At 41.5% G+C, this 24407-nt stretch overlaps 1 protein-coding gene across 3 annotated transcripts; it reads right to left on the bottom strand.

The window, feature by feature from the left end:
• Positions 1 to 8869: 8869 nt before the first annotated feature.
• TLR4 (toll like receptor 4) lies at positions 8870 to 20207 on the bottom strand. 3 transcript variants are annotated; one of them, XM_025432619.3, is made up of 3 exons: positions 19838 to 20207; positions 15423 to 15589; positions 8870 to 11984 (listed from the first exon to the last, which is right to left on the bottom strand). In XM_025432619.3, the coding sequence occupies exons 1-3, from the start codon at positions 19928 to 19930 to the stop codon at positions 9743 to 9745; spliced, it is 2502 nt and encodes an 833-aa protein (XP_025288404.3). In that variant the 5' UTR covers positions 19931 to 20207; the 3' UTR covers positions 8870 to 9742. The 3 variants fall into 3 exon arrangements, with proteins under 3 accessions (XP_025288404.3, XP_025288406.1, XP_048972370.1); XM_025432621.3 differs by lacking the exon at positions 15423 to 15589 and having other exon boundaries at positions 8870 to 11913; positions 19838 to 20206; XM_049116413.1 differs by lacking the exon at positions 19838 to 20207 and having other exon boundaries at positions 8870 to 11913; positions 15423 to 15562.
• Positions 20208 to 24407: the final 4200 nt, after the last annotated feature.

Here is a 24407-nt window from a genome sequence, read left to right as displayed (position 1 = left end):
AATAGAATTGCAGGAAAGGACATTTAACTCCAGCCCCTGCATTTTATAAGATAAGCAAATAGTCCTGGAGAGGTGAACTTACTAGAATGTCAGAGACCCGGCCTGACCCTCAAGGGCCATTTGGTCCATTGCTTTCCAACAGGCAAACTTCCTTATGGCAATATCAATTTTTTCCCCATATCTCTTGTATTATTAATTTTGTTCTCTGCTTTTGTTTTTGTCTAAAAAGGTCCACATTGTAATCTTCTATAGAGATTTTTAAGGGGTCATATTCCTTACTCTTCACAAAACCTATCATAAATAGAAAATCACCGTGAAAATATATACATAATCATTAAAGATAATAGATTCTTCTGTTAACCACATAAGATCATCAACCACTTTGGAAAATGCTGATCCAGCCCCAGTGTCCCATTTTGTAGACAAGAGATTTGGGTCCAGGGCTAGGCTCTGAACCACACTACTACTTCCTCTACTCACTTACCTGATCTCAGCAGCCAATGTTCTAGTACCTGACAAAGGTGTTCCTTCCTCTTTGTGGTTCTCAGTTCTCAGACCTGGATAGGACATGGAGACTATGACAGTCCAACCAAAGATGATGTGTGGAGGGGATTCACATCTCTAGCCAGAGATTCATGCTCTGCCATAAATTTCAAAAGTGCTCTTTGCTGTAGAAAGTTTCTACAGCAGCTATCTCCCCACTGGGGAGCAGGACGTTCCTCCAGAGGATTCAGGATCTCAAACTTAAGATCAAAGCTACTGAATATCAACCTTCACCTGCCCCCCCCCACCCAACAATATTGGAAAAGAGGTTCCTAGGAAGACTGATAATGGCTCTGCAAGTCTTTGCACAGGAGATCCTGGTGTTTCCCAGAGAAAACCATTTTTGCAATCTTGATAGTCAATGGCAAGCCGAGTAGTCAGTTTGCAAAAGTAGAGCCGAAAGTTTTATTTTTATTTATTTTGGAATGAAAAATCAGAAAACTAAAATTGGCAGCAGATGCCTCAGACAGTTCAGAGCAGACCATGACATTTTTCTGGTATAAGTGTATGCGAGATGAAGAAAAGAAAATTAGCAACACACTAGGAGAAGCAAATAAGAGCCTAGGTCATAGTGTCTAAATGGATACCATAAGCTCAGAATCAAATTGGCCAGCACTTGCTTCACACTGGGTCTGACCTGGGAGGGTAAAGTGGGAATAACCCTACAGTGTGAAAGAGAGAAAGGACCTGACCAATAGGGGGTGTCTTATTTCCCTTTGCAAGAAGGATCACGTAATCCGTCCTGTTGACCTTGCTTTGGCTGTTAAGAATCGTAGCAATAACTCTCAAGGTCAAAACCAGTGACCGTATCGCATGTGGACTGTTATCCTCCATTTTCTGTGGTAACTGTCATTCTCAGATTTGTGCGTTACAATCACTTGGGCAACATTTCAACATACAGACTGAATCAGAATTTCTAGCAATAAGGATCATAAAGGTATCTAGAAAAGTGGATAGAAATAGATAATTAAAGTCCTCAAGTGATTCTTAAGCCAAGCACTCTTTAAAAAGCCGGAGGTAGTAAATTTTACCATCTTGATACACCGTTTCCATTTTTAATAGTTCTATTAAAACTATCTCCATTTGTAAGCTGCCCAAAGTCCTTAGTACAAATAAAGGGTGAGAGAAGATGCTAGAAGAACACAGAACAAATGAGAGAGAGACAGTGACTTAGAGACGCAAGGAAACATAGTAGATTTACCAGCTTAATCTAACTGCAGCATCCTGGAACAGAGAAGACTTTCTAACCTTCAGAGAGACACTTCTGTTACCTTTCTAAGAAATGAAGTCAGAGGCAGCTTCTTTGGGGATTTTGTGAGAAGTTCAGAGCCTCTAAAACCTTTTTTCACATCCTTTTTTAAAAACTCCTTATTTCCATATAGGGCCTCCCAAAAAAAATCCCTCCAGTAGTAAGTGTTCATTCTTCATTGTGGAGGTGAGACTATCTCCAAGAATCTTAAGGGAAAGGTAGGCCAGAGTCCCCAAGATGGACCTTGCAGCCACACCTCAGAGTGGGGCCGTGGAAAGATGGTGGGACAAGACTCTGGGGTGGGGTGCAGGGGATAAGAACCCGGCTGGGTCATTTTAGGTCAGTCCTGTCGCTTGGCTCATGGGAAACAGGGCGTCGTTAGTGTGAGACAAGAGCTCAAATTGGCAACTGACTGGTTTTGATTTAATTACATAGTGAGATGGTTTCTTAAGAGCATACAACACAATCCTTTCTCCTAAACGTGGGTTTAATTTTCAACAGAACACTTCTCGCATAAACAACATGTCGTTTCTAAACCCTTATTGCCATTCCCAGAACTGCTTGCAGCCTTTCAGAAACCCATTATTTTATAATTATAATCAAGACTATTAGGACAGGACAATTTGTGCCAAAAAGCACATTTACACTCAGAATTGTCACTTAGCACTGTCACAGAGAGGTACCAACTCTATTTCTGCAGAGATCAAGTCAAATAGCAGATACTGCCTTTTAAACTTTCAATTTCTAGATGACATGGGAGTTACTGACCTTGTCGACTTTATTCTCCGGTCACTCCTCTGACCAGCCCTGGTAAAGTAGCCAGGACGCCATGGCAGTTGTTACATGCGGGAGGAACGTAGTCCCGGGAATCAGGCCAACTTGGGTTCACTCCCTATTCCTCCCTCTTCCAACTGAACAATTCACATCTGCCCCTCAGTTCCTTTATCTGAGAAATGGCAAAGCTTGGTAGCTTCAGTACCAAGTACTTGCCCAAAGGATCATTTTAACAATGAAACGAATTGATATACATATTAGAATAGTCCTCAGCATGTACCGAAAAGAAAACCAAAAAAAAGCAAATGATAGTTATTATTAATACATATAAAAAGTGTGACTCATCCTCTCTGAGCATCCATTTCCTCATTGCTAAACTGAGGAAAGTAGTACCTAAGTCACAGGGGAACAGCAGCAATCGGATGAGCACACATGGTGCTCAGTGTATTTAGTTCCCTTTGATCAACTCTTTATTCCACCGGTTTCACTTTGAATTGAAAAGCTTGGTGCTCTCAGTAACAGAACCCAGAGTGTGTGATTTTATTCCAACCATCTGGAAAGTCCTTAGATTTTGGAACTTCCCCCATAACCTCTGTAAAGTCACCAGTCAGTGATTCTTATCAGGAAGTCTGACTAAAAAATGATACAGCTACTTAAGCATGTTGTTTACGGGAAGACCATCATCTAGTGGTCCTCATTGGTGCATCGTTAAACATCTTTAATCATGTGTATCCCTGATGAACTTTTTCCCAGGCTCATATGGTTGTGACACTAATATCAATAAGTGACAACAACAGTAATCCTTCCCTTTGGTTAATATCAATCAAAAGTACAATGGTGAGATGGGAGGTCTCATGCATTTTTTTGAGAGGATAGTTTTCTGGGTAAAGAACAGTGCTATATAGTCCTGCTGTGAAGTGGAAGTGAGCTTACATCCTAAACTCAAAGGTCGCATTTATTAGCAGGTGGCCCTGGACACATTATGGAATGTCTCCAAGTGTTAGTCTCCTCATCTGTAAATTGGAAATAATTAGTATCTTCCTAATTCATTGATGTGACACTGTAAATGAATTAGTACATACAAAAAAAAAAAAAAGAAGAAGAAAGTGTTTACACAAACGATTGGTCAATTAAAGGCAGTCGTTGTTAGTATTGTCAGTATTATCATTATAGCTAAATGAGGTCTGCCAAGAAAGTACAATTCACCCTTATTTTATGTATTGAAGTCTGAGCCTCAAGGCACTTGAGTGACTTTCCCACAGTTATACAAGTACGTGGAGAGCCTAGACCAGATCTCACTTTGCACCCTCCCAGGTGGTTCACTGTCCGCCGCACTAGGATTCTGCTCCATTAAAAGAGTATGGGGGCACCTGAGTGGCTCAGTCGGTTAAGCTTCTGACTCTTGATTTCAACTCAGGTCATGATCTCAGGGTTATGAGATCGAGCCCCACATGGGGCGACACAGTGAGTGTGGAGCCGGCTTGAGAGTTCAGACTCCGTCTCTCTCTGTGGCACCCCCACTCCCTATCTCTCTAAAAAGAAAGGAGGAAGGAAGGAAAACAAAAACACAAACAATGACTTTTGTGCCTTCAATTCTAGCAGCAGTGTCTGGTAATGTGGTGTGCTTCAGAGCTGGGGTCCAGCCTGAAACACACCATTCTCCCACCCCAAGAGTCACAGGCTTGAGTTTTACTATGCGTATAAGGCCTCCTGCCTTAGAGACCTCAGGATTCCAGGCTTCTATGTCAACTTCGTATCAAGCTTGGGATTTTTCCTGTTCTTAAGGTAGGTCCTACAAGACCTAAATTTAGAGTTGTGCTGTGTCTCCCTTTCACTCTCTATTGTACCTTCTTGGTAGCCCTGTAGAGTAGGAGAGACGTACACTCACTACTCAAGAAAACAAACTAGAGCTAGCCTAAGAAACTTGTTCAAAATTATATTGTGAAGGTGTGGCAACCAGGATCCAAACCCAAGTCCATTGTACACATCTGCTAGACTAGCACCCCTATAATAAATAAGACCACATAGGATTTTCTTAATCCGCACTTTATTTATTTATTTGTTCGTTTGTTCGTTTATTAGAGAGCTGAGGGGAGAGGCAAAAGGAGAAGGGGAGAGAGAGAATCTCAAGCAGGCTCCATGCCCAGCCTAATGCAGAGCAAGAGCTCATAGCCTTGAGATCATTACCTGAGCCAAAATCAAGAGTCAGATGCTTAACCAACTGAGCCACCCAGGTGCCCTTTATACCCCCTATATTTAATAACAATGGCTAGACTATTATATGGGAAGAAAATAAAAGTCAGGTTTTACAGCCATTTCTGATTTCAGCGCATCAGGATGCTTCTTCCATTAGCTAAACAGATTATTACCGTTCCAGATGGTAGGTTGAAATTCACACTCTTGGACTCTGAGCTATTGGGGTCCTCTCATTTATCCAAGCTAAAAGAAGAGAGAGTAATGGTACCAGCACAAAACCCAGTGCAAGATTCGTGCTGTATAGCTCCTCCCCCAGATCATCCATTTTAAATGCTGTGTTAAGTTACATTGCTAAGGTTGATGAACTCAGACTCTATCAGCTCCATATCAAGTCGCCTTCCAATGCCATTTAATGAAGAGATGGAAAGGAATAAGGTATTTAAAGCCATGTGACAGAAAGGATCCACTGAGTGCAGGGTGGTAGGTAATTACCATGAACACAGAATCAACTGGGCCCAACTGGAAGGCCATTTGGATGGGCCTAACTGCATTAAAGTCCTGGGAACATCATGGGAAAGAATGTACTCTGTTGGAAAAGAAAGTTGAAGAGGGAAGGGCTTAGTCCTTCATCCTCAGAGGGAATAGTTGATTTCATGGGGTGCTTGATGTCTCTTATACAGCTCAGCCTTCAGCCCAACACCCCTCCTTTGGTTTCACCTTCGTATTTGGGTTCTGGTGCTGAGCTCTAGCCATAGCAAGGAGGAAATAAAAATAAAGAACAGTGGTAGTAAAATCTCTATAGGATATAAAAGGAAGGCATTAGAGAAACCATCTAGCCTAGTTGACTTGAGATATAAGAAAGACTGGGTTTAAATCATAGCTGAGCATTTACTAGCTGTGTGGCTTTGGATATGTTACTTAGAGTCTCAGAGTCTTTGTTTCCCAATGGGTAATAATGATGATATTACCAGTATCCAACTCAGGGTCATGGTATGGGAATTTAAACTTGATATCAGACATAAAGCCGTAGAGTAGGACCTAAATATAGTGACTGAGGATAACTGTTATAAGTCCTCTTCCCTTCCTCTGCAAAGTAACTTTTGAAATACTTGGAGTGAAGGAACCAAGTGGTGGAAGTAGTTGAGAACATCCATGCAGACAACAACAGAGACAAGAAACAGCTGTGGAAAGCTAGAGCCCCAGACATGCAAGGGCAGCAAAGAGCTGTGCTCTGGAACCGGCGTCCTTGAGGCACAGAGGACAACATCCCTGTAGAGATGGTTCTTCGTTCACTCACTAATTCTTTAAATAGGTGTTGTTTGATCTGCTATGTGCAGGCCATCGAGCTCAGGGCTAGGACAGCAAAGGATAAGTGAACATGCTCCCTGCCCTCACAGAGCTTAGTTATTCTTGTGGAAGACTGTGTTCATAAAAGACCCCCCAGGAACCTGCTGGTGATTTCTACCAAGGAAACAAAGTCCAGAAAGAGGCTAGGGTTCTGACAATCCCATGGGTGGGAGCCGAGTCAGAAAGAAACTGCATAATTACAATTACAGTCCTCCTGTGGTCCACGGGTTGGAAAATAGCAATTGCTATAATGCTGTTTTTGAGAAGACCACTCAATATTTCTTTCTGTTCACCCTTTATAAAGTCCCAGAGGAAAAAAAAAAAGTCCCAGAGGATTACTCCTCCATAAAAATAGTGTTGCATATACGTGCAGTCATGCTTACTCCTGACAGCAGTTCACAGAGTAATGTGCTACCCTCATTTTATATTTGAGTTAGGGAGGCTCACATAAAAATGAAGCCCAAAGCAGGCATGGCCAACGGTAAGCCTGGGCTGTGGCTTTCTCCAGAAGCCACAACATCCAAAACACTGGGGCAGGGGGGCCAAGGGGCTGGAGATGCTCTCTGGAGTCTGAATGGGGAAGCACTATGCCAAAGCTTACTTGTAGTGTCTTCTTTTCCTCTTTTCCAATTTTCATCCAGCTTTTCTGGTTCTTATGGATGACCCTTATTATCCATGCATACTTTGTTTGCCTCCCTCACACCCTTTATGGAAAGAAAAGTGGTATAATTAATTATATATATATACATATACACACATATATAATTCAGTATATTATATACAATATGTAATATATATAGTTCAGTATATTTTCTCTCTCTCTCTCTCTCTCTCTCTCTCTATATATATATATATATATATGCATATGTATTTGCCTAACAATTCACGGTTTCAGTGAAAAACCCTTGACCATTGTCAAGTACAAAGAGAACTACAGTGGTTTCACTTCTTGTTTTAGTAACTTGAAGTGTGAAGCAGTGGGGTGCCGTGGAAAGTGGGCTGCCCCGAGGAGGCAGGGGACCCACGTCCTGGCCCTGCTGCTCATTTACACTCTGTTTTATTGACAATAAACTCATTTCCTTGAACTTCAGTTGTGTCAGGAAAATGGGGAAACTAATTCTTAACCTGCTACCTCGCTCAGATAATAAGAAATTCAGATGTGGTCATAATTGTGTGACTATGTTCCAAGTTGTAGGATAGTACACAAATTTAAAGCGTTCTCTCATTAATATTAATTCCTCTCTGTTCCACTCCTCATCTCTCTTTAATCTGGAGAACTAAAATGGCTTCAAAGAACTGTGCTTGGGGATCCCTGGGTGGGATCATGATCCCAGAGCGTGATCCTGGAGACCCGGGATCGAGTCCCACATCGAGCTCCCTGCATGGAGCCTGCTTCTCCCTTTGTCTGTGTCTCTGTGTGTGTATGTGTGTCTCTCATAAATAAATAAATAAATAAATAAATAAATAAATAAATAAATAAAATTTAAAAAAAAAAAAAAAAGAACTGCCCTTGGTCTGATTTTCCTCTTTCCTTCCCTTCCTTATGTTGCCATCATATCATTTCTTTCCCTCCTCGTCTGCCTAACCTGCAATTTTCAGAATCCCGTCTAGGAGAAGGAGGCCAGCATCAGCCTGGTATACAAGAAACATTCCAGCTGCACTTTGGTTTTCCTCCTTGGAGTCTTGAACATTTGCTTGAACTAACACAGAGATGCAGAACACACACTCCAGTATGAACACAGACACATTCACCATAGCCTGGACACACACACAAACACACACCTTCAGGAAGACTCGGAGTCTAACACCACAGATGTTCGTATATAAGCAATCACATACAAACTTGAGAGTAGAAAACCTATCTCAAACAGCTGCAGGCACCACATCAAAGGCACGATCAGTAGAATCCCAGTGTTCCATGAGGACACGATCACACAGACACACGCACTTTGGCATTCACATACAGACAGCAACACTTAGAGGCATCTGCACAAATACACAGATTCACATTCATGACCGTGTAAGACTTATAAGCACACCCAGGCATGTTCAGAAACTCCTGTTATGCTCGGACCAAAATATGCTCTGGGGGCAGCCCCAGTGGCACAGCGGTTTAGCGCCGCCTGCAGCCTGGGGTGTGATCCTGGAGACCCGGGATCGAGTCCCACGTCGGGCTCCCTGCATGGAGCCTGTTTCTCCCTCTGCCTGTGTCTCTGCCTCTCTCTCTCTCTCTCTCTCTGAATAAATAAATAAATCTTAAAAAAAATTATGCTCTGAAACACTCAGTCACAAACACGCTCTAGGGTGTGGCCACATTTTAAGTTTCGACAACCATGTTTTCCAAAAGTCCTTGCTGTTCTTCCTGGGGAAAAAAATTATGTGCTCTTCTAAGAATTCCCCTTAACATGACCCACATTAACCTCAGTGACATTATTTTCTCAGTAATAATGTCTGCTCTTTCCTAAATGTGGTCACAGGGAGTGGTACTCAACAGGAAGCAGCAACGTGCACTCCCCACCTAGAACCATTTCATATCCCCCTGAAAAAGTCAATGTTCCGTGAGAAAATACTCATTTCCTGCAGAAGAAACTGCTGTAGCTCTTGTAATGTGGTCACCTCAGCCATATCAGCCCTATGTTTCTGGGACCATCAAGAACTGACCTCCAGGTCATCCTATTTCTTGGCCTGCCCTTAGCCCTGAATTGCACATTATTAGACCAGAAATTTGGACTTGTCTCTCTCTATTACAATGAGTGCCACTTTCAACCAAATTATTTTAATGTTTCCTTCATGACAGTCATAACTTAGTAGGTAATAACTTTAGAGTGACATCAAGTGACAAAATGATGGAGTGTATTTTACATATTCGCTTGAATGATAGTGCTTAAATATGGAAATTTCCAGCATGTCTCTAACAGCCTTATTTACGGTAAGAGTTTATAGAGGAGACATGAAAAATGAGAACTGGATTTTATAAAAACAAAAATGTATCAGGCAAAATTAGTTAATAAATAGAACATCCTAAAGAATGGCCAGGATATTTGTGGATATGCGTTAATCAGAATTCCTTTGGAACTAGTTGCTAGACTTTATTTAGCCTTTGTAAGGAAACTGGCTTAGAGTAGTGGGGAAGGGATCTGAATCAGGATCCTTTTGAGTCATCAAGCGGAATTTCAATTGCATTCAATAGAAAAGGGAAAAGTGGGCAAAGACCTGGTTCAGTTAAAACTGCCCAAACAGCTTTCAGAGAGCTAGCATGTCATGAGGTAGTTTCCACTCCAGAGACTCAGTTGAAGAACTATATCTCTTCCCTGATCTCTCTGGGACCCAGTCTCTTAGTTCCAACTCAGTTTGATGGGGTAAGAATTGAGTTGACTTTCCATGGACTCAGCCATGGACTCCTCAGCTGATTTGGTGGAAGCATCCACCTGGAGGTTCTGTGGTTTAGCACAGCTTTATTCCCTCTGCACTGTAAACTCCATGAGGTTGGCATCCTGCAGCCCTCGTGCACCACTGAATCATCCGCCCTTAGCACAGTGGCAGGTACATCGCTAACTGAACAAGTACTGGGTCCAGCTGGGCAAGAAGCACCACAGGAGCTTTTCATCCTCAAGCAGAGTTTCCTGCTTCATGCTAGCTTTTTTCTGCATCCTCTGTTCCTTCTGGACTCCACGGTTTACCATCCAGCAAGGCTTTTCGGAGCCGTCTCCAGAAGATGTGCCGCCCCAGGACACTGTCTTCCCATTCCAGGTAAGTGTTCCTGCTGAGGAGGCGATACAGTTCCACCTGCTGCCGCAGCAGGGACTTCTCCACCTTCTGCAGGACAATGAAGATGATGCCAGCACGACTGCTAAGAAACTGCCAAGTCTGGGCAATCTCATACTCAAAGATGCACCATCGACTCTGGATGAAGTGTTGGGACACCACAACAATAACCTTCCGGCTTTTGTAGAAGCCTTCCTGGATGATGTTGGCGGCGATGGCCACACCAGGAATGAAGTCTCTGTAGTGAAGGCAGAGCTGAAAGGGGGGCACTCCCTCCTCCAAGTTCTTTACCAATTCATTCCTCACCCAGTCTTCATCCTGGCTTGAGTAGATAACAAATGCATCATAGGTACTTTCACCTCTGTTATACCTTTTGCAGCCAGCGAGAAGCATCAGGTGAAAATAGAACTTATACGCTAAAACTGCTACCAGAGAAACCATGAGCACAGTGAAAACTGACACACTAATGATAGTCTTGCTCCTCTGACAGGTGGCATTCCTAAAACTTAGCAAGGGCATGTCCTTCATGTCTAAAGGTTTTGCACACACCATTTGTTCAACTTCCACCAAGAGCTGCCTGTGGTCTTTGACCCACTGCAGGAAACTCTGATGTTCACAGTCACAAGCAAAGTTATTCCGAGTAAGATTTAAGGAAACTAGATTACTTGGAAAATGCTGTTGTCCTTGTTCCTTGAAGGCTACTATTCGATTGAAACTGCAATCTAGGATCTGGAGGGAGAGGAGAGGTTCATAAGCTAGTGTATCCAATGACAAGAGGCTATTGTGACTCATATTTATCTCCTGAAGTTTAGGAAGTGAGACAAATGATTCCTGGGACACCCGTTCCAGATGACACCTAGAAAGGTCCAGAATGGTTAAGTTAGTCAACCCTTTGAAAATATTTGGAAGGGAGTTGTCCGGAAAGGAATTATCAGCCATTTTCAAGACTTCGAGGCTGACCAAGCCATCAAAAATGCCCTGGAAAGCAACTTCAGTGCGAGTATAAGAAATATCAAGGTAACGGAGGTTTCTGAGGGACAAGAATACTGAAAAATCACTGGCCTGCTTCAAACTGGAATGCTGTAAATCTAGATATTCCAGTTGTTCTAAGCCCAAGAAGTTTGAACTCATGGTAATGATTTCATTGAAGCTCAGATCTAAATGCTTCAGTCTGGTTGTCCCAAAATCAGAGTGAGAGCAGCAAGTCTTGAAACTCAGGCGATTTCTACTGAGATCTAGAAACTCAAGGCTTTCCATCTTCATATCAGCAAAAGTGTTCATACCTTTGTTGGAAGTGAGAACAAACTCCTTGAGAGAGTCCAGCTCCCATGCGGGAAATTGTTCTAAGTTACAATTAACTATTTCCAACCGTTGCCATCTGAGATTTTTAGGAAGGTATTTTGGTGTGTCTAAATACAGATGCGCCAAAGAAATTGCAGAAATGTTTACCAACTGGTTAAATAAGTTAGTAGTATCCTTTGAGAAGCTATCAAAGTATGCTATCCGGAATTTTTCAATGGTCAAATTGCACAGTCCTTCCAGGAGAGAATTGTCAAAGCTTTCCAACTTCCTTTCATTTTTAAATTCTCCCAGAACCAACTGATTGATCTTTAAGCCAGCCAGACCTTGAATAAAAGTTTTCATTACATCTGTACTATTAAAATTACTTCTCAAAGTCAGTTTATGGAGTTTAATTTCTTTAAAGGAACCTGGTTGGATAAAGTATAAAGGGTTCAGGGACAAGTCTAAAGAAAGGTTGAGTAGTGGCATGTGATGTAGAACCTGCAAGTCTTCACGATAAATATTTTGGATCTTGTTATTGGAAAGATCCACGTTCTCCAGGTTGGGCATGTTAGAGAAATACGCAGGTAGCTTGAAGGAATGGATAAGATTGTGAGCCACATTAAGCTCCTTCAAGGTTTTGAGATGTCCAATGGGGAAATCCTCTAGAGATGTTAGTTTTGTCTCCTTGGCCACCAGCGTCTTTAAACTTGATAGTCCAGAAAAGGCTCTTGGAAATAATCTCTGGATAGGGTTTCCTGTCAATATCAAGATGGAGAGGTGGTTTAGGCCCTGATATGCATCATCTTCAATTACCTGAATTTCACACCTACAGGGAAAAGAGATACAGATTATATAATATTTCTGGGGAATTAAAACTCAAAAAAGAATAGCCATCCTAGTCATCTAGCTCTTTGTGCAGATGTGACATGATATGTGATTGTGTCTTGACAAAGACATGAAGCAGGATAGATGATGGCATGATCAAATAAGAAGCCCCACAGATTCAGTATTATCCTACTGGACACAATGACAAACTATTTTTGTCACACTAGGCACATGTGCTAAGCAGAGGCAGCACATCCCTCAGAAGGAAATCAGCTAAAGATCAATAATTGGGACACATGAAGACTGTACAGCTGATAGAGTATGTAACTACCTTGGATTAACTTTAGCCACTTCCTGTCACATATAATTGTGATTATCCGTCAGATTGGTACAGATGATACAGATAGCCGTTACCTATAAGGCATGATAAATGACTGGTAAAGTGTCCAGTTCAAAGATATAAAAAAAATTACACAAGAGTCACAGTTACCTCAAGATTTATGCAGAGCTTTCTATATGTGATAGCTAGATATTTGAAAGTTGGAGTTATCACAGGTGAATGTTAGTAACAGGTGATAGGAGTGAGTCCTATGAAAGAAAAGGAAAGTGTACAATGAAACCTTACATCAAAGGAATGGACCTACATCAGGGGGATAAAAGCAGGCTTTTCTGAGAGCATGTGAGTTGAAATCTGAAGGATGGCTAGGAATTACCAAGAAAAAAGAAGAGCAGATACGAAAGCCCTGAAGTAGGCCATGATACATAGAGGAACCCTGAGAAACCGTGAGAAACTTCTGTGTCTGTGGAGTACAGAGAGGGAAGTGGAGGGACGTGAGATGAGGTTGCGGAGAAAGGAGGTTACAAAGTAGAGGCTTACAGACTGGATAAAGCATTTTGAATTTTTCCCCCAGAGAAATGGCAGCTATACTATATACAATATTCATGGAAGTGTCCTAGAGACAAGGTGCTTATCCAGATGAGAAATGGCAAGCTAATGATAAACACTTGCTAGCACTGCAGGTGCAAGCCAGTTAGCATTTGCAAATGAGTTATTTCCTGGTCCAACCTGAATGACATTTACAATTTCTCCACTTGTCCCATCCCCTCCATGAGGGTCATGGGTAATAAAAGTATTTTAGCCCAAGCTTTTGTTGATTAGTAACTCATAGAGGGTGGTGGGTGCCACAAAAAGAATAATTGAAAAGGGGGCAAGACATCTTGATTCTGCTATCTCCCTGGTCCTCTTATACCTCTGTGGATCTCAGTTATCACTTTTCTCAATGAGGCAACTAAACTTACTTATTTCTTACATTGCTGAGTTCTAGGATTTTATAACCTGTAACCTTATGTATTAGACTGGAGAGGTCTTGCTGTGTCTCTCTCTCATCAGAGGGAGCTCATCACTTTTGAGGAGCAGAGCATTAAGATGAGGAGAACATTTAACCTGGAAGCAGGAGATACAAATATGAATCTCTGCTGCCAACAAGCTCCACAAAATGTAGAGTGTGAACATAGATCAATTACAAAAACTCTCTGAGCCTCAGTTTCTTCATCTAAAAAAGAGAAGACAAGTATATCAATAGGTTTCCATAGGAATAAAAGGCTGGCTGGAGGACTAGCTGAGTTACTATATGTGAACCCTGTAAAAGAGTATGAAAGGGCAAGGGACATCTATGGTACTATGTTTGTCCCTGTTGTAAGCCAAGATCTCCTTTGGTTAATCAAAGGGAGAGCTGTCCTGTCTCGAAGAATTTCTCTGAGAGAAATTCCTTGTGTATGTGGTGGTTTGAAGATGAATTATAAGAGACACTGTTTGATAAGAAACTACTTCTTGTTTTAAAAAGGGGGAGGGGTGAGATGCCTGGATGACTCAACGGTTGAGCTTCTGCCTTCGGCTCAGGGTACAATCCCAGGTCAGGGGCTCGAGCCCCACATAGGGCTCCCTGCACGGAGCCTGCTTCTCCCTCTGCCTGTATCTCTGCCTCTCTCTCTCTCTGTGTGTCTCTTATGAATAAATAAATAATTAAAAAATTAAAATAAAAAGGAAGAGGGATAATCTATCTTAATTAGAGTTCTTAACAAAATCCTTATTCAGAAAACTGAAATTTAGAAACTAATGAAGTGCTATAATAATATTTTTATCCTTATAAAGTCTACTTGTAAGGTTTTTAATATATACATGCTAACATTCATGATCACATTTATCCCTGTGGAGTAAGTCTCACCATTTCCATTACACAAACATGAAAACTGACAGTCAAAGAGGTGAAGTGACGTGCCGCAGTCCACATGGCTATCAATGTTACAGGAGGACTTGGCTCGGCCTTCTGACCCCCACAGAGCTCTGTGCTCTACCCCACTAGCTTTAAAATGCTCCATTCCGCCTCTGTTATATACTCTGTCAATTTCTAAGTTAGAGTATAAAACATCAGATGCCCACTCTTCTTTCTACAGAAATATCTGCTATAAAGAGGGTTTTTGTGCTATGATCTTAGAATCTATTAAAAGTTTCTATAATAAAAAAACATATGTAAAATTCTTCTGTATTTTCCATAAACTATTATAGAGAATACGATCCATTATCCAGTACCTTTTAAAATAAGGCCCTAATGGTGATGATATTTTTAGGATTCAAGTCCCCTCAAAAATAATGATAATAATTTCACCTGTCCTAATAAATGATAAATTTCCCAGCATCAGGAAAGAAAGTCTTAGTCATTGTTCTTTCTCACAATGGATATTTTCCTTTGATCTTGTCACCTTTCTTCTTGGGTTACTTGCATCTTCCTATTTCCCTATCCTCTATCCCATTTTCAATATTCTAGACATTCTTTGAATCCCACTCTGTTCATGAAATCTGTCTTCACTACCCACTGCAGACAGAGTAGGCCCCTCTTCAGAACAACACAATATGTTGCCTCTAGTTTGCACTAGCTTATAACTTACTGGTGTATATTACCATCTTTATCTCAGGTTCAAAATCCAAAATCAGAATCGAGTAACATGTATTGCATGCCTAATATGTGCCTGGCACCATGCTCAGGATTGTGACATGTTCCTTCTTTCAAGTACATATGTATGCCCTCTTGAATCGCTGGGATTGTATATACCAATATACTCTTGTTTCCTAGCAGACTGTGTAATATATACCAAGTAGTCAGTAAATATCTGCTGTGAAAGAGTTTGAGTCAATTTTCTTCCCTGACTTAAAAGAATATCGAAAGATAGAGCTGTCCTTAGAAACCTTCTCATCCAGCTGCTCATTTCACAGATGAGGCAATGGGATCTGGAGAAAGGAAGTGGCTTATCCAAAGTTATACAGCAAGTGAGACATCTGTTGAATGAATAAGTGAATAAAGATGAGACTCCTGACATAAGAATGAAGTGATAGAACCGTGAACATTCTACCTTGGGCAATGTGTAAAAGCTCATTCATTACCTGGATAAATCCAGCACCTGCAGTTTTGGGAAGTTGGAGAAGCAATGGCTGCCTAAATGCCTCAGGGGGTTAAAGCTCAGGTCCAGTTTCTCGGTTGATGTGGGGATGTTGTTGGGGATTTTGCTGAGATTCAGCTCCATGCATTGGTAAGTAGTGTTAGCAACCACCTGCAATGATCACATAGTAGATACAGCGTCTTAATGCATGCACCTCAACTGCCCTCTCTCCTTTCCTCTCCTAAGGCAGAGCAGTGGAGACCTCCATACAAGTATAGGGTCTGTCCATCCATCCATCTATCCATCCATCCACCCACCCACCCATTCATTCATTTATCCTCTCACTTTGTACTGCAGCTTTGGAAGGGCAGAGAACTTACCCTGTCCCCAGTTTCCTAACCTCTACTATCACAATGGCAGCTTTAGGGAGAGGTAACAGAATCAAGTGGTGAAAACATGAAGCTCTGGAGCCCAAAAGCCCTGGATTTCACCCAATTCTTCCATGGGCTATGGGGCAAAGTTTTTTTTTTTTTTTTTTTTTCCCAGAGTACCCCTGCAATTGTATACAGCCTTGGGGAGACTACCAGTTAAGATGTCCAGACTTCACAGTCATAGCTCAACTTTTGCAGTGGCATTCTTTCCCCTGACTCATTGATGTTTGAGCATATGATACAGAAATGGAGAAAAATATTTAGGGATGTATAGACACCAGTGGTGGAACCTAGTAAATAAGGTCAAATAGTTTACGTTCCTTTGGTTTGTGTGTTTGTTTCCCTCATACTTTCCCCAATTCTTTGTAAACTCTTGTTCTCTAACCTCCCAATTTCTAAATTCTCTGATTTCTTCAACACAACTTCTTACTTAAGCCAGCTAATTTTGGTTTCCTGTTTAAAACCAATAAAATCAGTTAAAAGGATTAAATGAAATAAAGTATTTAAAGAGATTATCTCAAAGCCTGTTACAGTGAAATGATCAATAAATGTTAACATTAATTATTAGTAGTTTTTATTAATCCCCTACCATATGTGGGCATCTTTCTTATACGTTATATGCTTTAATTTAATCTTCAGATAAACCTTTTAAAGAAGAAGAATTCAGAGAGAAGTAATATGCACAAAGTATCACAGGTCACATGTGCAGCTCTTCACTTCACTGATATGTCTCCTGAAATGCTGCCCCTTATAGGAACCCCCCGCCCCGACCGTACTGTCTAATAGCACATGGTCACAGGCTTCCTTCCTTTACCCTCTTTCATCACACGCTGTATCTTCATCTAACATGACATTGTCTATGTGATTATTCCACATGTGTTGCTCATTTCCCACACTAGATTGTAAACTTTGGTATTCGTGCTCTCTGCTATGTCTCCAGCACTCAGAATTGTGTCTGGCAAATGGCTAATGCTTACTATTTATTGAGTAAATGAATGAATAACTGACTGAATGAAGATTTGCTTAGATCTGAATTGTTGGCATTTTCTCTAAGTGCTGTGGGCAAAGACCCATGTGATAGGGCTCCAGACTTCCGTGAGCTCACAATCTAGAGGAAGAGTTGAGATAGGAACACGACTCACACCACCGAAAAGGACCATAAGCCAGGCCTGGAAAATAACTTCCTCTAGCTCATAAATGGTAGTGATCAATTCTGGATCCAGGGATTATAGATGGCTTCTGAGCAAAAGAAGGTTTCAAGGGGAGTCTTGAAGGATGAGTAAGATTTAGATACACAGAAAGAGGAAGGGGGAGAGAAGAGTGTAGGCAAGAAGGGATGGAAACTAATTCAGAGCAGCTGGTACGCAGTAGAAGTGGTGAAGCCTAAGCCGGTGGGGAAGTAGAGCCCTATATCAATACTTTTAATCATCTAACAAGTGTAAGTTGAGGACCTACTATGTGCTAGGCACTGGGGGTAGTGTAAGCCTTGACAGTTGGCTTTTCTTATAATGCAGGTGCCTGATTTTAAAGCTTTGGTTGGGGAGGCATCCACTTCAAAGAAGGCTACCTCCAATAAACACAATGCCAGCCATGTCACTAGGTAAAGTGCCAGGCCACCTCCCCTCACTGAGCCTTCTTCTTATTACTCCCTCTTCCCACATTCACCTCCTCCTAAATCCCTGCTCTTATGGTTTAAATTCACCAAGAAGGAGGGAGCCAGGGAAATCCTAGCCCCTCATCCTCAGCCCCAGTAAGAACAGAACCCCGCATGCTTGAAAGCTTTTTCTCTCTTTACCCTCAACATTGTTGTGTGGCCCTACTTGTGCTGTATAATTTCCAGGATTTATAAGGAAGAACCTGTCAGTGCTTCAAAGTTCCCTGATGATGATTGCTGAAGAGTATCTTACAATCATAAAGAACCACAGGGGCTGGTTCAACCACAACACTGTTTATTGATAAGATAGGCTGAAACCAGCACAGAACACTAGGGTATAGTGATAAATAAAATTAGCAATGATGTTGTTCACTTATTGATTCCATTTCAAAGGGAAGGACAAATAATAGGTATATAAAAATGTATAATCCTGTGCTATTAAAAAAAAGCATCATAGAGATTAGAGGCAATGTGGAGGGTAGATGATCAAGGAACATTTCCAAGGGGAGGTGACATTTAAGCAGAAATATGAATAAAGTGAAGGATTAAATCATGAAGATTCTAAGACTGTATGGTCCAACATGGTAGCCAATGACTCCACACAGCTATTGCACACAAGAAACTTATTCTAAACTGACAGGTACATTAACTGTAAAATAATACTAAATTTTCAAACACTTAATACCAAAGAAAGAATGTAAAGCATTTTATTAATAGTTTAGTCTATATTAGATTTTCAAATAATATTTTGAATATACTAGGTTAAATAAAAATATTATTAAAACGAAATTTACCAATTTTAATTTTTTCAATGTGGCTACTAGAAAATTTAAAGCTATGATTTTTGTTAGCTAAAATGTAGTTAAATAGAAATTTGGCTAAATTTAGTTACATTTATTGTTTAAATTTAGATAAGATCATGTGACCCACATGGTGTTGCATTTGGGCAGCACTGATCTAAGAACAAAGAATTCTAGCTGGAGGAAATAGCCAGCGCAAAGGCCCTGGGATCGCAAACTGCCCTAATAGCTCTCAAAAGTTATTACAAGTTGTTAAGAGGGCAGTTTGTTAGAACTGAGACTCAGGCAAAACAACACAAATAAACAACAAACAAAAATGTGCAGAGTGAGTTAGAAGAGAAAGGGAACTAGGAAGCAGGACACCAGTCGCTATCCAAGAATCAAGGCCAGGGGGAATATGGACCACTTATAGGGTGGCACTGAGGGGATGGGCAGGGTTGGACAGGCTTTGGAGACTGAGAATATAGGGCGTGATTTTATTCAGGGTGACTTTGATTAGAGGATCCATCCCTATTAACTTGATGGTAGTAGGGACACACAGAGGACAAGCAGCAGGGTTCTGGGTAGGGATTTGGAGGAAGGGAGGACTTCGACATGACAAATTCATCTTTGCTACATATTAAAGCACATTACTTCCCCAGGGCCCTCAGTCTCAGGACTCCAACTGGTTATGCTCTTCTTGAGGTTCTGAACCTGCCACACACTAAATCCCAGAATATTCCTTCGCTTGTTGGGTTCTACCCTGGGCCCCCCAAGCACTTGTGAAGTCTACACAGGGGAAAAAACAAGAGATCCATCATGAATGAGGTGACATAAAAGTTGGAAGGTGTTTCACAAAGAAACCATCGCATCAGCTGTCATTTTACGTGGTTCTCTCTCTCTCTCTCTCTTTTTCCCCATCTCTCTTTGTCTCTCTGTCTTTTTCTCTATTTCTCTCTCTCTCTCCTTTTCTTTTCCAATCGTGTTTCTTTTCATCCTTTGGAACTACTGTTAGATCTGAAGGTCTGAAATCCACTTAGAAAGTTCTCCCTATTAAGAGACAAAATCCAAAGCAAAACAAAACAAAACAACCTTCCTAAAATTGAAAAGGGCAAAGTGAAAGCCTGAAGCGGAGAGTACAGTCCAAAGGAATGACAGGAAGCAGACTTCTTGTAACTCTCTATTGAAGTAGGTATTATTGTTAAGGCTTCTATAAATGTTAAAACCAGCTCCAGAGAGTTCAACAACTTATTCAAGGTCACACAGCCCAGAAGTCAAAGAACAGTGACTTTAAGCAGATCTATCTGACCTAAAGCCCCTATTAGCACTTCAAGTCCTAAATGGGCCATGACGCCACAGGCTGCCTGGGTGGTGCCATGTAACCATGAACTGTTTGGTCCCTGTGGCCTCTCAGGTTCTTAAGGTAATTCGACTCCTTGTTGCAAATGAAACTAGTCAACTAGGAAGGACCCACAGTGAGAAGTTCTGCACAGAGAGCAGTTTTTCAGAAGCAAGGCAGATCTCACAGGAGGTGAACCGACATGAAACCACATACCTGCATGCAAGGGTCCCAGCTCTCAGGTCTCAGGCAGGAGAGGAAGGCCATGGCTGGGATCAATATCCCAACCAGGCGGGTAGGAGACATCATTCTGGCATTTTCTGTGCCCAGAAGTGTCTCTGTGAAACATGACACGCTGTATCCGCCTCCTGGAGTGGCCGCTAGGGCTCTGCGACCTTCTCTCCCCCGCTGGTTGCCCCGGGACAATTACTGTATTGAAAGCAATGCTGCTGAGTTAAGGGGCAAGAGGAAGTGAGAGTGGCAACCTTAGCGTTCTGGGCTTTTGTTTCTCAAACATTTATGTCCCCAGTCACAGGAGGGGAAGTTAGAAGAAGAAGAACAAAATGTCTACAGATCAGTGGTCCAAGTAACAGCAAGAGGAAGCTGGCTTTCATCCCAGGAAGTCATCTGACCTCCGGGTTAGTGAATTTAGGAAAACAGTCAGACCGGTCAAACAGCTTATGCAACAATCCAGGGAGGTGGCTTTCCTATTCCATTTGAGTAGTGGAAACTCACTGTATGTCTTATTTTCCTAGGGCTACCTTAACAAATTGCCACAGGCTGGGTGGCTTCAAGGGCAGACAAGCTATTCCTTATGAAGTTCTGGGGGCTGGAAGTCTGGGATCAGGGTGTTGGCAGGTTTGATGGGTTCTCAGTCTCTCTCCTTGACTTGCAGGTGGCTGTCTTCATTTGGTCTTCCCTTGGTGTGTGTCTGTGTCCTAAGTTCCCCTTATTATAAGGACACCAGTCATTTTGGATTAGGGCCTACCTGTCTGACCTCATTTTACCTTAATTACCTTATTAAAGGTCCAGTCCCAGAACAGTCATGTTCTGAGGTACTGAGGGACTTCAGTAGGGATTTTCAGGGGAATATAATTCAGCCCATGGCAGTGTCCACTCTTGTGAAATCTTGTGAAGAAACTCATGTTTGTAAAACTGATTGAACGTACAACTTTAGTGAAACCCAGTTTGAAAAGCACAGGAACACTGAGAAGAGATTGGAATGACGCATCACATATACTGAAATTTAGATTGGACGTGGTTAACCTCTAGCCCCAAGGCCGCTACCGATCCTAGATTTCTAGTCTGCAAAGTGGAACAATGGTTTAAATCACAACAGAAACTCACATTTTTGAAATTCATAAAAATCCAGTCATTTGATAGTAGTCAAGTGATGCAAGTTGTTTAGCCTTAGTTTTCTAGTCTTTGAAATGGAGATAATCACATTTGTCTTATGTGATCAACTTTAGTTCATTTACATAAAATGCGTAGCCTGGTGCATGCTTCGTCAGTGTATCCCATGAACTGGTAGCTATTGTGATCATTAAACATATGAATAAAATGGAGATAAATACCTCAAAGTATTGGTGTGGGATTAAATAAACTGGCATCTGTTAAGCTTTTAGAGCAGGATCTGGGATGTAGCAAGGGCAAGGTAAGTTTCTGTTAAATAAGAACATAGGTACAAATGGGGATGTCACTGGCACTGTGTCCTAGATAGTTCTATCAAGATGTCCTGCAGGCACCTCAAATTCAACACACCTAAAAATCAAGCTGTGAGGGAGCATGTCATAGGGGGCTGAGCACAAACTCTTGTAGTCTTCTTCAACACAGCTGCAAAATTCAGCTAAAAATAGCCCCACCGTCAAAACTTTGCTTTGAGGGTTAATTGAGGTGATATAAAGGTCATAGTAGGTGCTCAATAGTGTTGAGTTCTCTGGAAAGTTAATAGCATTTCACTTTCACGGAGTCATCCCAGACGGAAATCACATTGATTTCCTCATTTTTTATCATCAAATACATGTTAACTATATTTACTTATTCTGTTTTTTTTAATTTAATATTTATTTACTTTTATTTTTCTATCGTTCTGGCATCTGCCTTGCTGACTAATATAACCACCCCTCCCACTCTAAGCCAGTCCTTAGAGTCAGCAAGTGACTTGCCCTGGTGTTCACTGTTCATGTGCAAATGAACCAATTCAAAGCTCCTGCTCTAAACAGCCTTCTTCGTCTGGCTTTTATACTAGGAGGCAATATTCTTCTAATAATAGAGAATCATCACAGAGCCAGGTACCAGATCCACAGAGAAAACCCCACAGCCTTCTGAAATTACTCAAATTTCAGAATTTTACTTGCCCTGTCTCTCCTTCCCTTTCCCACAGAAGCTACCTGGAAGGCTCTGGGCCTTCTGCTGGCTCCATCTGCCTCCTGACCCCCCCCCCATGGGCGCCTCTCCCCATGTGGCCCTGCATGGTGTAGTCTGCAGCCCTCCTCTTGGGAACCGTGAATAATGAACCTTATTTTCAAACTTTTTTTTTTTTTTTTTTAGATTTTATTTATTTAGTCATGAACCTTATTTTCTTTTTTTTTTTTTTTTTTTTTTGAACCTTATTTTCAATGGCAGTCATCTCTTGATCTGTTGGTCTCACTACACCTGAAGAATAAAACCTGTATTTAAAAATAAAACATTCTACCATTTCTTAGAGAGTTGATCCACAAAATAATTCCAAAACGTCAGTCTTCGTTACTATTATCATTACCACTTTTACATCCCTCGGCCTACACTAGTGGAATACACTATTAGCAGGTCTCTCAGGGACCAGGCTCATTTCTTCCAATGTCTCAACTCTTCTTATCCATCCCTTAGCCTGAAATCAAAGCAATCTTTCTAAAATGCAAATAGAATTACTTCATGTGAAAAATATTCCGATGCTCTGTATTGCCTAGACCTCATGCTTCATGCCTCTACCACCAACCATACATGCACACACTCCGCCTTCTAAGAAACAAGCCATGTGTGTTATCTCTCGCCGGACATAAGAAGACCCCATTACTAGAACACAACACTTAAGCAGATAGAGTAATATGTACGTAATGGTGCAAATATGCTTTCTTCCCATCACTAAAGAGAAAACCCAATGATGGTCAAGATGAGGAGTAAGAGGAAAGGTTCAGGACAATCTCCTGGATTGTGTTTCATGGATGTTTTATAGAAGTCTTCCTGAAAAATGTTCCTAACTATGACTGGAGGAGTAATGATAGTGCCTTGCAAAGATGCCCCCCCGCCCCATCTCATGGGATTAGCACACTGTGATCTACTGACCCGAGTCAAAGAGATCTCAGTTCCGTGTCTACACTGTGTCTACTGCCAGTAGACAGGCAGTGTATCAAACACAAGAGATAAATGCCTGGACCCATGATTTCTACTACATTTTAGTAATAACAACACCCCAGGCATAATGGTAGAGACTTGGCCAGGGGCAACTTGTGTTTCTACTCCATGGGGAGCAAAGTCAACACAGGACCCATGATCATTCGATCAGTTGAGGAATCTCCATCTTCATTGGAGTTTTGGAAGAAATATTTGATATTATTTGGCAGGTTCTGAGTATTTCATGGGAAATAAAGTAAGAGCAAAACTGACTTATGTGGTAGGTTAGGCTAATTTCTGTATCAACCTTCGGTGATTCAAAACAATACAAGTTGATTTGTTGCTCATGCAGTGCTCAGTGAGAATATTCCTGATTGGAGGTACTCCAAGAATGGTTTATGGGTCCAGGATCCTTTTATTTCATTACGGTGCCATATTCAATACGCAGCCTCTAAGTTTGCTGTGGAACGTGAAAAGAGCTCAGCTATAGATGCTCAGACACCTCTGCTCAGAAGTGACCTGCACGATCCCTGCTTTCACTCCATTGGCCAGGCCTAGTCCCAAGACCACACCCAGGGGAGACTGTCTCCAAAGCTTCAAGCCTCCTATCCTGAACCCAAAACTCATAGGAATGCACACACAGAGTCCCTGGTAGATACCACGCCGCAGCACTAATTCTGTGTTAACGGAAAGGGGACACTAATCATCCTTGATCAGAGAGTTATCTGGGCCACAACCTTAGTATCCTATAATTTTCGTTTATGGTAATTAAAATAAAATAATAGGAGTGAACAATCACAACATAGCCTGACTCAGAGAAGAAAGGCCCAATTAGTTTGACATATCTAAAGAACCCAATTTGATTCTGTCCAACGGTTCCAAGTTTCACATTTTTTCACATGTTAACACCTCTCAAATCACAATGTGTCTCACAATTGACAATATATTACAATTATAATTTGTTTTATTCTTTCTTAGCGGCCAATAAAGTAATGGTACATCTCACAAAGGGGTATCTTACATTCGATGAAGAACAGTTTGTCACTAAGGGGACCAGCAGCAACAACAAACACGTTAATAAAGGAAACGAATTGTTAAAAGGAGAATAAAGAGATTTATCTTCTCAGGACTCACAACATATCCTAGGCTGATGTGTATACTGCATCTACAAGGGACAGAGAATACTCAATGCTTTCTTTTTTTGTCCCACCGACTCTCTTACCTTTGGATACCATTACCAGTCGTGCATCCTTTAACGTGCCCTGGACCGACAACCCTGTGATCTAAAGCACAAAAGAAAAAAAAAAAAGAAAATGCTGCTTTTAAGCAGAAGCATGAGGCATAGACTTGCTGGATCCAGGTGACTCAATTCCTGCCTCTGGGGCTGCGTCCTGACGTTAAGTACTGCCCTGGA

The sequence above is a fragment of the Canis lupus genome, chromosome 11 (genome assembly GCF_003254725.2).
Source record: "Canis lupus dingo isolate Sandy chromosome 11, ASM325472v2, whole genome shotgun sequence".
NCBI lineage: Eukaryota > Metazoa > Chordata > Mammalia > Carnivora > Canidae > Canis > Canis lupus.
The sequence above is the reverse complement of the archived record's forward strand: the minus strand, read 5'-3'. Positions and strand labels throughout refer to the sequence as shown.

Coding starts and splice junctions, on each gene's coding strand:
- TLR4 (XM_025432619.3), bottom strand. CDS start 19,930: ATGATGTCTCCTACCCGCCTGGTTGGGATATTGATCCCAGCCATGGCC. Junction 15,590..19,837: donor GCTGGGACCCTTGCATGCAG/GTATGTGGTTTC, acceptor TGATCATTGCAG/GTGGTTGCTAACACTACTTA. Junction 11,985..15,422: donor CAGGTGCTGGATTTATCCAG/GTAATGAATGAG, acceptor TTTTCCCTGTAG/GTGTGAAATTCAGGTAATTG.